Source organism: Macrobrachium nipponense, chromosome 8, assembly GCF_015104395.2.
Source record: "Macrobrachium nipponense isolate FS-2020 chromosome 8, ASM1510439v2, whole genome shotgun sequence".
Classification (NCBI taxonomy): Eukaryota; Metazoa; Arthropoda; class Malacostraca; order Decapoda; family Palaemonidae; genus Macrobrachium; species Macrobrachium nipponense.
The window spans coordinates 10,077,993-10,092,833 of record NC_087203.1 but is presented as its reverse complement, the minus strand read 5'-3'; the positions used below and the strand labels follow the sequence as shown (position 1 = coordinate 10,092,833).

General features: G+C 36.7%; 1 protein-coding gene and 1 pseudogene across 1 annotated transcript; one reads left to right on the top strand and one right to left on the bottom strand.

Annotated features, from left to right (window-relative positions):
* Positions 1–4,423: 4,423 nt before the first annotated feature.
* On the bottom strand, positions 4,424–7,423 carry LOC135222610 (piggyBac transposable element-derived protein 4-like). The gene is made up of 2 exons (XM_064260705.1): positions 5,083–7,423; positions 4,424–4,555 (listed from the first exon to the last, which is right to left on the bottom strand). The coding sequence occupies exons 1-2, from the start codon at positions 6,439–6,441 to the stop codon at positions 4,553–4,555; spliced, it is 1,362 nt and encodes a 453-aa protein (XP_064116775.1). The 5' UTR covers positions 6,442–7,423; the 3' UTR covers positions 4,424–4,552.
* Positions 7,424–11,878: 4,455 nt separating this feature from the next.
* LOC135223211 (uncharacterized) lies at positions 11,879–13,723 on the top strand (annotated as a pseudogene).
* The last annotated feature ends 1,118 nt before the right edge of the window (positions 13,724–14,841 follow it).

The following is a 14,841-nucleotide window of genomic DNA, read 5'->3' as shown; positions in this document are numbered from 1 at the left end:
CTGATTAAGCAAACTAGCCTTGATCCAGAATTTCAATATTTAGTAACATGAAATGTAAACTAAGAAATAAGAAATTTAATAACAATTTTAAGGCTTGTCTTTGGATATACACGGTCTTTCAATGAAAGGTATCACACACAATTAGCAGTAAAACTGGTGATTGAGAAGAGAGAATTGATTTCATTATTATCTCAAGGAGCAGGCAAATAGAATCTGGGAGCCTTCTTCACACACACACACACACATATCACACACACACACACACACACATATATATATATATATATATATATATATATATATATATATATATATATATATGTATGTGTGTGTGTGTGTGTGTGTGTGGAAGAAGGCCGTTTTCACCACGATGTCTTATTTGTGATGCTTTCAAAGTCCACGTGTCTGCTTTATTCACAGACGTTACGAAGGTCATTCTTAACTCTGTATAATTACCTTTCCTCTCAGTTCCTGTTTAAGTAGAAAGGTCTTAAAATAAAATTGACTAATTAGAGTAATATACTTTCAGCCTTGCACTTAATTTTACATTTCCTTTGTTCTTTTCAACGTTTCCCTTTTGTAAAAAAAGTGGATTAATTATATCTTCATTAATGATGTGAGAATCTATCATTAAAATATAATATTATTACAAAAATGTATTCATGATAAATCTTCTGAAATAAAACCCTTTATCATGACCATTTCCACCATCACTCCACATCAGAAATCCCACAAAAGAGTTCCCAAAAAGAGGGTTCTCAAAAATGTTTGCGACTCAGTAGAATCAAGGAAATGGAATCCGATTACAGCTAGAGACAGAAAAGATTTGCAACGTATAATTAATGAAGTGCTTCAATAAGAGAGGGGAGACATTCTTCCAGAGGGGAAATGTAAATGAAAACAATTACCAGAGTGTAAATAATCTCTCTCCAAAGAAACGTGAGCGTCTTTATTTTAATATCAAATGTTACCGTAATTTTTTTCGTGTTCATCTTCTGTACTGAGATGCGCATGAATGTTGGTTTAAATTTTCTTCAAAGAAGGAACCGTGTCACAAGGTTACTCATCTGTGTCAAAGGACTTACGGGTTGTTATTCTGAATCTAAGAACGATAAGCGAGGCAAAGATTTCCAAACCACCGCATAAAATGGAAACAAAGACTAGAACACTCATTAAGAGCGTTCCTCCGCCAATGACATCTCTTATAAACACACTTTTTATCTATCAAATCCGTTACTTTCCTGGATCTGCAAGAAATCTTATATATTCAGACCGTTTTGGGGGAAATGATTCCAATTAATTTTGGTTACTGAATCTTCTTCGCCGGCTAGTCGGCATGTGTTGTATATGTGACTGTCCTTGATATATATGCAGTTTAAAATTCATTTTCCACACTGACTGGTCTAATTTGAGTTTTAAAGAAAAAAAAATTTTTTCGTTATATTCATATCCACTAACTGTTCTCCTAATAACTCCATTGTCCTTGACTTTTAACCTAACTGCTAACCGATGTCCTTTATAATTTCTGCTAACAGCAGCCGCATGTTTCTGGTTAAATCAAAATTGCCCAGTCATATTTCAATTCCAGTTTTTTTTTCTCTGCTCCCAGATTCTATTTGCCTGCTCCTTGAGATATAATGAAATCAATTCTCTCTCCTCAATCACCAGTTTTACTGCTAATTGTGCGTGATACCTTTCATTGAAAGACCGTGTATATCCAAAGACAAGCCTTAAAATTGTAATTAAATTTCTTATTTCTTAGTTTACATTTCATGTTACTAAATATTGAAATTCTGGATCAAGGCTAGTTTGCTTAATCAGCTACTAAGAAACTGTAAGCGGTGTTTTTCTCGCTCTTATACACGTGTTGTTTTGGTTACTATTCAACTGAGCCGAAGTTTTAATTACAACACCCTCTTGAACAGCTGGCGAATACCAAGCAGGACATTATTAGCCGAGAATATTATGTGGAGAGCGGTAGTCGTCAAGTTTTTTAGTAAGGCGACAATGAACAGTCTCATTTTGCTTTCCGCGAATTCTGCAGCATCTCTTTTATTTTAAAAAAATTATTCTGTTTATACTCATCATCAGCTCCAATTCTTTTCCTTCCAGCGCCCTGTCTTCCATTGCCTTTTTCCAGGGGCAGTGTAGAGTTATGTAAAAATATTTCGAAGTCCTTAAGCGAATTGCTGTGAAAATGTTGATTCAGAGCATTGAGAGGAAAGTCTCTATTGTTTTGTTGATTCAAAGAATGCTCCTGATCTTGGTTTAAGAAAAATAGGTGTAGCACAGAAGGAAATCTGAAATCCTGGGAGACCATAATAGAAAACCAACTTCCCTTAAAAACACAAAAAGAAAAAAAAATTACCTGAAGGCTGCAGTGGAACGTACACACGCGGGAGGAATAAAAGAATACATCTGCTTTTAAAGACAGGAACATCAATAATTCGCTCAGGTCTCCACCATCTCCAAGTACGTATTTTGATGCAGATCTACGAAGGTTTCTCTCTCTCTCTCTCTCTCTCTCTCTCTCTCTCTCTCTCTCTCTCTCTCCTCTCTTCTCTCTCTTCTCTCTCTCTCTCTCTATCATAAACTTTATCATTGTGTGAATTAAGAAAACTTGATAATTATTATTGTTAAGTACTCCACCTAATTTAGTTTGCTGCGCAAACTACGATGTTATTAATTATGATTAAAGGCACTGATAATGTAAGAAGAGAAATAATTGTAAAGCAAATAAACTTTCTTAAAAATAACTGGCCACAGCAGAGCAGTTACATATACATAAACAAATATTCATGTATATAAAAAAGAAGTAATTTTAAAGGTGGACTTCACGTAATAGTCCAAGCTAGTTCATAACTTTTATTGTATAGTAGCAGAACAATAAAATAATCCACAATAATGTTGCATTTGGATAATGCATTAATTAGTCTGAATACTGTAATTAGTATGCTATTTAGTCAGGTAAAGGTGTACATTATATTCATTTACCTTTAGTCATCAGATGTATAGATGCGAATAGAAATATTGATATGTATCTGAAGCCTTTTTAAGCTTAAATTCATGGTACATTATGGGTGGCAAAATGACGAATTTTGATTGTTTTTTTTTCTGGCCACTCCATTAAATATAAGAAGAATATAACATATACAGCTGGTAGCACCTCCTAGTAATCAGAAAGCACAATGGGAAAGTTTTAGACGAGGAGTTCTTCCTTAACTTTGCGCTTTTTAGGTTTAAAACAGAGGGAGGAAGGAGAAGCTTAAAACGATCAAAATTGATAACCATATAACTCCAAACAATTAACCAGCAACATATTAAAAGTTTATTATCGCTGTGGTAGGGGTGTAAGAATACTACCACCGTAGGTCCTGCGTCGTAAAGGTGACAAGGACAGCTGCTGCCTTGCAGTCTTACTTTTGAGTAAAAGGCTAGGTCCACCGCCAATAACTGTGGAAACTGCTGCCTTACGGTGAACTTTTTAGTCGAAGGCGAGGCCCACCGCCAATAACTGTGGTTCATGACAGCAAGGGCAAGCGGTTGTAAAAACCCCTTTGCAAAACTATAAACCATGCCTGACATTTTAAGGAAAACGACGCATCAGGCAACCGACCCCTTAATGTACGGATAACGGTGGGAAAGAAGAGGAAGATATTAAAAAAGTTTGTGTATCAAGATGAAGCCTTTGTTTTAATCAAAGTAGTCGACTTTTTCTGTTGAGGGCGTGGTCCAGCTGTAAAGCATTGAGAAAGCACGTACCAGGTCTGGAGTTTGATCATCACTGACCGTTCACCTAACTGGAAATAAGTAACGGATTTTCACTGGGAGGCAAAGACAGAAGAGAGAAGACCCAACCCAACATACTCCACGATCCAGCGGCCTAGCATAAGCGGCTCTCCACAAGACGGAGTCCAATGCTGTTCCCAGGTACTACTATCGTGCACAAATGTCCGTTCTCTTAGCCATCCAGAGAGTTTGGAATTCGCTGACTATGAAACACCGAAGAAGTAGAACAAGTAACTAATAGAAAACCTAACAGATGTCGTACCATAGGACGTACGGGAACAAGGATGAGGAGTGGGAAGCAGCCATTTTTCTTGAGCATGCAATAAAGTCTCCATATTCTAATATAGTTAAGATTTTGTTGCTGGCGACAGAGCTTGAGTGTAAAATGTGCAGTTAACCCGAGAACACAAACCTTCCTTTAGAGGAACACAAGCACAAACCTGGGGTGTAGCGAACCCCAATCTTTGGATCAATAAAACTCAGTTTTCCTTTCATGCAATCTTATTTTTTAAATATGAAACACAAACTAGACTTATTCAGCTTTCTTTTGATATGTAAACTAAATTGAAAAAAAAAAAATTTTCTTGTAATAAAATTAATTAATAAAAATAAACTTTGAATTTTCAATTTTTTCCCCCCCCCCCCCAAAAAAAAAAAATTTATATAAAAAAAAAAATTTCTTTAGAGAAACGGGCTTCCTGCCATGGTGAAATGAATCCTTCTTCCATCCCCTCAGCAGCCCTCAGCATTCTGGCACCACATCTCACTGTAATATGGAGAGACAAAAAAGGGTCAAAATTTAGGACAGTAAAATTATGATATTTTGATCTTATCACTCGTTACTCCTCTGAAAACTTACTAAATACTTATTAATTGATGTTTAGAGGGTGTATTAAAGATGTGTGATGATATATCATGTTATATACCAAGCCTGTGTACGTATTTGATCTACCAGACTGTTTGTTGTTATATATATATATATATATATTATATATAATATATATATATATATATATATATATATATATATATATATATATATATTATATATATACATATATATATGACATATACATATCATATCATACATCAATAATAATATATACATACATACATACATCATACATATATATTATATATATATACCATACATACCATACATACATACATATATATACATATATATACATATATATATATATACTATATATATATATATATATATATATACATATATATATATATATATACATATACTACAGTGGCCGCAAATGAATACGGGTAATTACTTACCACAAGCTCAAGACAGCTTGTACATGTAGGGTACAAGTGGGATTTGCACACAGGTCGTTGACATTTCAGGCACCTGATGCGTGTCTTCCGGTCTTGAGAGCGGGGGCACTCAGCACAGCGTACCTGAGGGTAGTTACATTGGGCAAGTACTTGGCCAGTTGGGTACTGTGTGTTGACTACTGATGAAGTATTGCAGACAGTAGTTATCAATGTTCTTAGGTTCCGTGGGAGAGTGGCACTCGACAACCTCTTCTCAGCCCATGGCCGTATGAATGATCTTGCAAGACGTAGCATGAAGCGACGGCGTTCTGGAAACTTGGTAACTCCTGTCGTCTCTAGGTGTGCTGTGGACAGTACCTTTGCATTGATAATAGCAGCATTCACTATCCAGTAAAAGATACAAAGTGGCCATCTTTTAGTTTTCCTGTTGCAAGAGTACAGGGCACACATTCCATCAAATGCATCAACTCCTCCTTTGGTGCGGTTATAAAATTCTATAATCTCAGGTTTTCCGTTCTCTTGCAGGACTGGCTGGCTATGCATAGATGAGAGCAAGAGGACTAACTTCTTAGCCGTCTTTCCTACTGGAGGCACATATGAAACCAGGGTCATCTCTTTTGTGAAGAGAAAGGCACTTGATCCAGGTTCACGATTATCTTTGGTCTTTATCTTCTCTGGTAGTTCTCGCTTGTTTGCCTTCACCGTTCCAACCAAGGTCATTCCACAGTTTTGCAGAAGATCAGCGACAAGTCCTACGGAGGTGAACCAATTATCTGTGGTCACATTTCTGTTTGTCATGTGGTATGGCTTTGTGAGCTCCTTAGTATAATAATGGCCCAGTCCTACTCCAGCTGAGGGCCGTATATTATCCTTTCCGAGGTACGGGATACTTCCTAGCAGGTATTTACTCTTGCAATCATTTATGTTAACCAACTTTATGCCATACTTGGCTGGCTTACTTGGGATATACATCCTGAATGAACATTTTCCACGAAATCCTACCAACTGTTCATCAACACACAGATTCTCACTGGGTGTATAGTGCCTTTCACACTTCTCCATAAATTTATCAAATAGTTCCCGGATAGGTGCAAATCTGTCAGTTTCTCTTCTCATCTCTCTTGTCTGTGGGTCATCAAAGCGTAAACAGCCAAGTATAAACTCAAAACGAGCCTGCGACATAGCAGCACGGTAAAGTGCCGCACCGATGTCAACAGACCACATGTCACAGGTTGACATATGGCTATCCTTTTGGCATCCCGAAAATATTAGCACCCCAATGAATGCTCTTAGCTCCTCCCGTTCCACATTTTTATGTGTTGATGTTTTCTTCTTGTACTTACTGGCTACAATCTCCATCTTCTTGTTTGTCCACTGACAGACTATATCCAGAAATGAATCGTCAAGGAATAAGTTAAAGCACTCCTCTGGGGAATGACAAGCTTGTGCTTCAGCATTTGGTCCGGGTCTACCGGCGACAATGTTTCTGGCTGCACGATTGGTACTTGACTGCGGACGGGTACACCATCTGAACCCATGCTTTGCATCCAAAGTAGCAGTATCAAACGATACTATAGGTGGAACTGGAACATCAACTTCAGCTTGTCTCCTACGTCTCCCACGACCACTGGCTGCAGGGGTGGAAGGGGCAGCAGAAGAAGAGTTGGCTGCAATAGACACATCAATACTAGGTCCAGCTATAGGGGAAGAAGGAGAAGGTATATCAACTAAGGTGGAAGAGGTACTATCAACTGGATAGATTCCAGGGTTTGGTCCAACAATACGGGTTTTTTTCTTTGGGGTCGATGTGCTACGTGTTTTTCTGGTAGTTTCCTTCTTTTTTTTCAGTCTTTTTTCAGCATCCTCTGACCCTTCAACGTTGTCACTGGACTCACTATCACTACATGACGGGGTGGTAGTAGTAGCAGCAAAAAATTTAACACTTACTAAGGGAATTGGGATAAGCAATATAGTACAAAACTATATAACTGGGGTGGGATGGACCCCAGTATCCTGACATATAACACAAACCTGGGGTGGGATGGACCCCAGTATGTCATAAAGTGGGGTGTTATACACCCCATGTACACCTTAAAACACATATGTGGGGTGTGGGTCACCCCATGACATATAGTACTGGAACACTAATGTGGGGTGTGCTGCACCGAAAACAAGAATAACAACAACAACAAGAACACCACCAGACACACACGTGCACCCCCTCCTAGGGCAACCTTGAGACTAACCCAGCAAGGAATGCTGATCTACTCGTGGCTACCAGCGCAGAGTTGCCAATGTTTATTTTTTTCGTGGGGTGATATGCACCCCGCGTCAGTGTTCCAGGGTTAAAGAAACATGCGAAATAAATATGAGAATACAGGTACTTAAGAAGTCGTATCTTAGCTTGTTTATCTTCTCCCACTTCCTCAACAAGGCTACTGGATTTGTTTTCCTCAATTTAACTCGATGATGGAGAGAGAAAAACCAGTTGGCGTCTGAGAGAGAGAGAGAGAGAGAGAGACAGACAGAGAGAGAGAGAGAGAGAGAGAGAGAGAGAATTGAAAAGGATTTATTTGACATGAGTTTTCAGGTTTATAAAGAATGACTGTGCAGTTAATAGTGTTACAATTATGAAAAGTCGATTTTCGAAGAAACCGTATGAAAATAATATTTCTTTCGATCCCGACAGAAGTTTCCGACTTTTAAGAATTTTGTTTATGATTAGCATTAATGGACTCAAATGAAGACGCTAGTTTCCTTTACGCGAGTTTGTGTCGGCCGACTATTAAATTTATGCGGTTCCAGGATCCTTTGCGCAGCCCACTTGTCTGGTGACGTCGCGTCGTCGAAAGCTGATTAACTTTCGGTCATGGTAGACGTATCAGTACGATTAGTGGTTCGGCGGTTATCCATTTCAGTTCATCTGCACCAAAAAATTGACAAGAATAATATTTCAATTGACCGTATTTCGAGTTAACATTGTAGTTAAGTACCCTTTTAAGGTTTTGTGCTTTTTCTAATTTATTTAACGTCAACTTCGTGTATTTTCAAGGCGGCTGTACATTTTTGAGAACTTTCTGTTCAGAATTGTTTGAACCTCTTCTTTGGACCATAACTCTACATATTTATGTACTTTTTGTAAACGACGCACTGCTTAAATTTCTTGTGTAAGTTTGCAGGATTTATCCAGTATTATTAACATATTTTATTTTTCACTTTTGAAATTCGACTCCATGGGTTGGTTTCAGTGACGGCCAGTGAGGCAGTTACGATCTTTTCTCGTTTCGCTGTCTCCATGTGGTCCCTACGGATTGATTCAAGTTAAGTATCTATTTCGTTTATTGGCGGAGAGTTTTTTTTTTCTTTTCCTTTTTTTTTAATAATGCATAAGCTTGTGCTGTTTGCTTAAAAGTTTTGCCCTTACTTGTCCGTAGATTTCTAATACATTGTGATAGAAATCTAGAATTAATGTTTTGAATATAAATATCTTTTTCTTGATCAATTCTTGCCGAGAACCTACGTGTTGGAATTTGGTTTATTACAGTAAGAAAATAGCTCATCGCGATCAGTTTTAGCAAGGCTTTTAAGAAAATCATGTTTGAATTAAATGGATGCTTAATTATAAAGAGAAGTTTTTTTCCTTACAAGGACAATAACTTAAAAAAAATGTTGGCGTTAGTATGTGAATTTGAAGAAAATCTACTTTAAACAATTTTGTCAAAAGTACTTAAGTGGCATTACATTTTTTTTTATTTAGTATATTTTACTTTCTAATGCTCTTTAAACATTAAAGGAATGATGCTACGATGAATATTCAAGATTGGTTGAAGTAAGAAAAATTTGCTGCTATCCCGAGATTCTTCAGAACTGCAATATCCTTTTTTTTTTCCTTTCTTCCACCCCAATGGGGGCGGTGCCCCTGATCGGGTGGGGGCGCTCTTCAAGACTTGCATAGTAGGTGTGTTGGCCTACTGTGCGAGTCCTTGGAGTTTTTAGTTTTTTTTCCGTTGCAGATGACCGTGAGATTTAACTTCACTACTACTAGTAATTTTTTAACCTGATAATCTACTAATTTCAGTAGATTAGCGTCGCACTTAATGTTTTGTACATATGCAATGGTTTTGTATAAATCTGTTGGTTTGTATAAAACTGGTCTATGAGTTCCTGTCTTAACAGTTAACTTGCATTAGTAACCCATATATTAAATATACATTTATGGTTATTGAACGTATTAGCTTCATCCACTCTGGTTTTAGTTACTTCTCACCATAATACTGTGATTTAAAAAGCTGCTTTTTGGAATATATTAGTTTGATCAGTTTTTCAAATGTAAAAAGTTTTAAGTTAAGGTCAGTTTGATCTTTATAGAAAAACTGGAGAATAATTACTTCTGGATTAGTGTTTCTGGTTTTTCAAAGCTCCCCTTTCATTTTTTTAGTTTTGGATCATGAAATCTATTAAAATCTTAAAATCTATGATTATAACTTTTTAGATATTTGGTAGATGTTAGTATTTTGAAGGGGGTTTGACGTTCTATCCATTTTGTAATTCGAAAACATTTTGCATAAAAGAAAACTTGTGTAATGAGCAACAGTGTACGTTAACTTTTAATTTTTTTTCTACTTTGTATTAAGGTTTACTTATAATTTAGCTTTATCCAAAGTATTTCCTGTTGCTTTTCATGACTTACAGGTGACCTTGCTCAGAGAGGTTTAGAATGGCGGACTCAAGGATTTGGAGTAATTGTTTGATTAGTTCGTTGAATACTTTTTTCCATCTGTTGCAAAACCGAGGCTTTCCTCATTTTAGTTTTGAAATGTGATAAAACAGGTTTTGAGAATAAATCATTCTGTAACCGTAGATTCATGATTAAGAAAGATTCCAGTGTGCACCACCCTGTAATTACCAAGGTTTGTAACCACATAAAATTGACCCTGATTGACAGCAAAAGGGTGCATAAGCTGTTAAATGTGTTTATTTTGAAGATTCAAGGATAAAATTTTAGAGATTTGTCTTAATAGTTCTGATATGAATTAGTACTGAATATCAAATTGTTAACTAATATAAAGGAAATTGACTGCGACTATATTTTGAAATTTCATCTTCTAGCGTTCAGTGTTCTGATGGCGGCGGGGTTAACTCTGGTTTTATACAGTTCTCCCACTTAGGGTAAATAATTTGCTGTGGCTTAAGTCTCGTCAGTTGGGCCTGTGTGTGAACTTACAAGATCCTAGAAATGCGTTGGTTAAGAAAAAAATGGGATTGGTAACCTAGGTAGCCCCTTGTACAATGCAGCATTAACATAAGAAATAACTTGGAATCTCAATTAAAAGGATGCCCTGCAGTAAGTAGTGGGGCTAGTAATGGGAAAACTAAGTTTGATGATAGGGTTTGTTTTGGTTGGATGTTTGGTGATAAATGACCCGAGGTTAGATGAATAATTATAATGCAGTTAGTGTAGCTGTATATTTGTCCTGCAAATGTAATTTTGGATAAAGGGTGAAAGTGTAAGGTGTTTTTTTTACAGGAAAAAACTAATGCATTCAAAGTTAACGGTAGTTTTACATTGCCTAATTACAATCCAGGACTGCAGCAATTACGGGCATGTCAACTCAACATGGGTTATTGAGGAAAGACAGCGAAACACTGTATTTAGGATATTTAGGAAAGATGAGCAATGCATCCAAGCTGGTGAGAATGACAGGAACCCCACGGGAACTATCGATTTACGTAATTTTTATACAGATGAGATGAGACATTCAACCTAACAAACGAGCGGTGGAGATGGCATTCACCACTTTGTATATAAGTTTAAAAAGATCAAAGTAAAGTTACCGGAAAAATTTGTTAAAATGCTTATTGCGCTACTGTGCCTGGAATTATATATCTGTTTAAATGAGACATTACTTTTTTTATTGAAAACCTAAATTTTGCGATATCCTCCACTCAATATAGATGAGCCAAACAGGTTACTGGAGTCCAGAGGGTAGCGCTTTTTATAAAAAATTACACTAGAAGAAAAATATAAGTTTCTCTGGTCCTGGAATATGTTAGTTGGCATTATTATGTAAAGAATGCGGTCTAGGCTGTATATCGCTCCTACATAGGGTTATCAAAATTGATGACATGAGTGACCAGTACATAACCTCTGTGCATTTCAGTGCCGTGTCTAATTGATTTTCGTCGACAAAATCTTACCAAAGCATCGGCTATGGATCGCATTTGGGAGGTAACTTATTTGAAGCCAGAAAATAATTGTCAAAAATATGCAGTGATGTCCAATGTTGAAAATTAAGGCACTTACCATAAATCAAAGAGATTTAAAGGGAAACTAGACTCAATCTAGCAGGCTCGTAGATAAGAAGCTAATAAAACGTCATTAGTAAAGGCCTTCCCACTCATTAACACTAGTATGACGTGCTCTACTACTATGCATTTCAGGGCCGTGTCCAATTGATTTTCGTTGATAAAATCTTACCAAAACATCGGATATGGTTCACATTTTGGAAATAGGTATTTGAAGCCACAGCCTAATTGGCAAAAATATGCAGTAATGTCTAATGTGAATAATAAAGGCACTTACCAGAGTAAATATGAGAAATTGAAAGGGTAACTTAGCTAAATTTAGACGCACCCAGAGAGAGGCTAGTTGTGACGTGAACTATGACGTCAGACGTAATACCCAGTAAACTTTCCATTCACAATAGTAAACACGCCGATAACAGCAGGAGGACAGCAGCGCATTCATACGTCAAAGCCAATTTCTTCTACGTGACTGCTGTCTGGTGCTTCACTTATGGCAGGCCTGGCAAATTGTCCTCGTGGCTGCAAGACTGCTTTCGTGCTGCGTGTTTTTGCAGTATGCAATAAAGAAAAGAACCGCATGCGTCATATGATTAATATCAACAGGTAAGTGGATAGATCATGCACAAACACCAAATGATTCAGACAGGAAGCCTAAATTAAATTTTATAGGGGTCATACTCGAATGACGAGTTTGGAAAAAAAAATTAGATATATAAATATTTTGTTTATATTAATGAATTTCTATGATCTCCTTATATATATATATATATCTGATATATATATATATATATATATATATATATATATATATCTATATATATATATATATCTATATATATATATATATATATATAGATTATCATTACAATACACTTGTACTTACACACACACAGACACACATTTATATATAAAGCTTCATTTATAAATTGTGTATGTGCATGTATTTACTATATGTGTCTAAGTTCATAATATGTAAAGCATTTATATATCTCTAAATATTCTACTCATACTCTTCCTTGATGTCGAAGTATGAATAATAACAATAATGATGATTATATTAATAACAACAATAATGATAATAACTGTGACGAATACTAATGTGATTATTATGACTTATTATCAAATTTCTTTGCATGAACGTGTGCGTAGAGAAAACAAAGTATAACATATAATACATTTTTATTCACTGGCTAAATACTGGTCTTTGTCCACACAGGCCCTACGACCGTGTGGCAAATTTCATGGGTATCACGTCGCTTTCTGTGAGGAAGATTGTTCACCGTAACAGATCAGTGATCTCACATGAGTCTGCCTGCGAAGTATTTCCTATACCACAAGTCTTTGATAATTTTACAGTGGGTGCCATTCGTCGGTTTGTTCACGAGATATTTGCTGCAAAGCAAGTATTTATTGTTAGAACCCTGATGACAGATTTGAAGACGGCCACCATAATCCCTGAAACAACCTCCGAGATAGCGGTGTGGCGGCTCCTGCAAGATATGGGATTCAGATATAAAACGTCTCAACGAAAGATGTATCTTGCAAAAGAGTCCATTGATGTGGTTTGCCGACGGATCGGGGCTCTCCGGGCTCTGAAGCGCCATCGAGAAGATGGAAGGGAGATAGTATATATCGATGAGACGTGGTTCACCACCAAATGGGGCCACAACAGAGAGAGGTGGGTGGACACCGCACAACCTGTTACCAGTGCCACGCATAGCCGACAGGTACCACCTGGCGAGGGAGAGCGCTTCGTGGTGGTAGCAGCTGGCACAGCAAATGGATTTATTGAAGGCTCTTTCCTTTGTTATCCTGCAAAGAGTACAAGTGGCGATTACCACGGGGAAATGACAGGCGAGCTGTTCATACGCTGGTTAACAACGCAGCTTCTACCATTGCTGCCTGAACCATCGGTGTTGGTGCTCGACAACGCACCTTATCACAGCCAGCTATTAGACGAGTGTCGGTGTCCTACCACTGCCACCAAGAAAGCAGACCTTATTACCTGGCTTCAGAGTCGCCGAATCCCTGCCCCAGACGGTGCCACAAGACCTGAGCTGTTGCTCATATGTCAACAGAACAGGCCAAAACCACAGTACATCGTGGACAACATAATTCGAGAGTGGGGCCACGAGGTGGTGCGTCTGCCACCTGCCCACCCAGAGCTCAATGCCATTGAGCAAGTATGGGCGTGTATGAAACGTCATGTGCGTTCATCTTTACAGCGATTCACCCGGGCAGACTTGCAGGCAAGACTGGAGGAAGCCAAGCTTTTGGCCACTGAAAGTGTTTGGGGGTCTGCAGTGAAACGATCTCGATCCTTTGAGGATGGGTATTGGTCAATGGACAACATTCAAGAGCCTGTTGGACCTGTCATTATAAACTTAAACAACGATGACGAGGATATAAGACCTATACCTGGATGATGACGATGATGAAAATGAATAAAAATTATTTTGGTTGTGTGTTCTCTATTTTCTTTTTTTTTTTCCTTTACTCATGTAGAAATATTGATTTCTGTATTTGTAACGAAACTTCTTTACTTATGGTCTGCTCAATAAGCAAGACTCAGAATCGAACAAGTTCTGTCTTAATCTTAAACAAACAACAACATATGCTTTTACATAGTTTTTAATTTTAATCTTTGTATAAGTTTATTTCACATTTCAGTTTTAATACAGTTCAGCTGAATGATTGGATTAATGGATTATAAAATTTATGTTATAGCCCAAGTGCTTAGACTATGAATTATGAGTATCATATTGCACTACAATGTAGTTATGCTTAAAGGAAATATATATTATATATATATATATATATATAATATATAGATTATATATATAATATAATAATATATAACATATATATAGTATATATATATATATATCTATATATATATAATATATAGATATCTCTATAGTACATAAATATAATATTTTATATTATATTATAATATATATATATATATATATATATCTATATATATATATCTATTATATCTAATATCTATACTATATTTATGTATCTATATCTACAATATATATGATAATATATATTATATATATATTTATGTATATTATATAGCTATATATATAAGAGGAGAGAGAGAGAGAGGAGAGAGAGAGTAGAGAGAGAGAGAGAGAGAGAGAGAAGAAGTGTATAGGGTAGCTGTTTGTGTCTTCATTAATAAAGTGGCTATTCGACTGGAGTGTCTAGTAACTACGTCATACTACAGTAGAGTATCAATGAGTGGGAGGGCCTTCAGTAATGACGTCTACATAGTCTCTCTCTGGGTGCGTCTAAATTTAGCTAAGTTACCCTTTCAATTTCTTAGATTTACTCTGGTAAGTGCCTTTATTATTCACATTAGACATTATTGCATATTTTTGCCAATTAGGCTGTGGCTTCAAATACCTATTTCCAAAATGTGACCCATATCCGATGTGTGGTAGG

What these genes read in the sequence shown, in the direction of transcription:
- LOC135222610 (XM_064260705.1), bottom strand. Translation starts at nt 6,441, where the DNA reads ATGGAGATTGTAGCCAGTAAGTACAAGAAGAAAACATCAACACATAAA.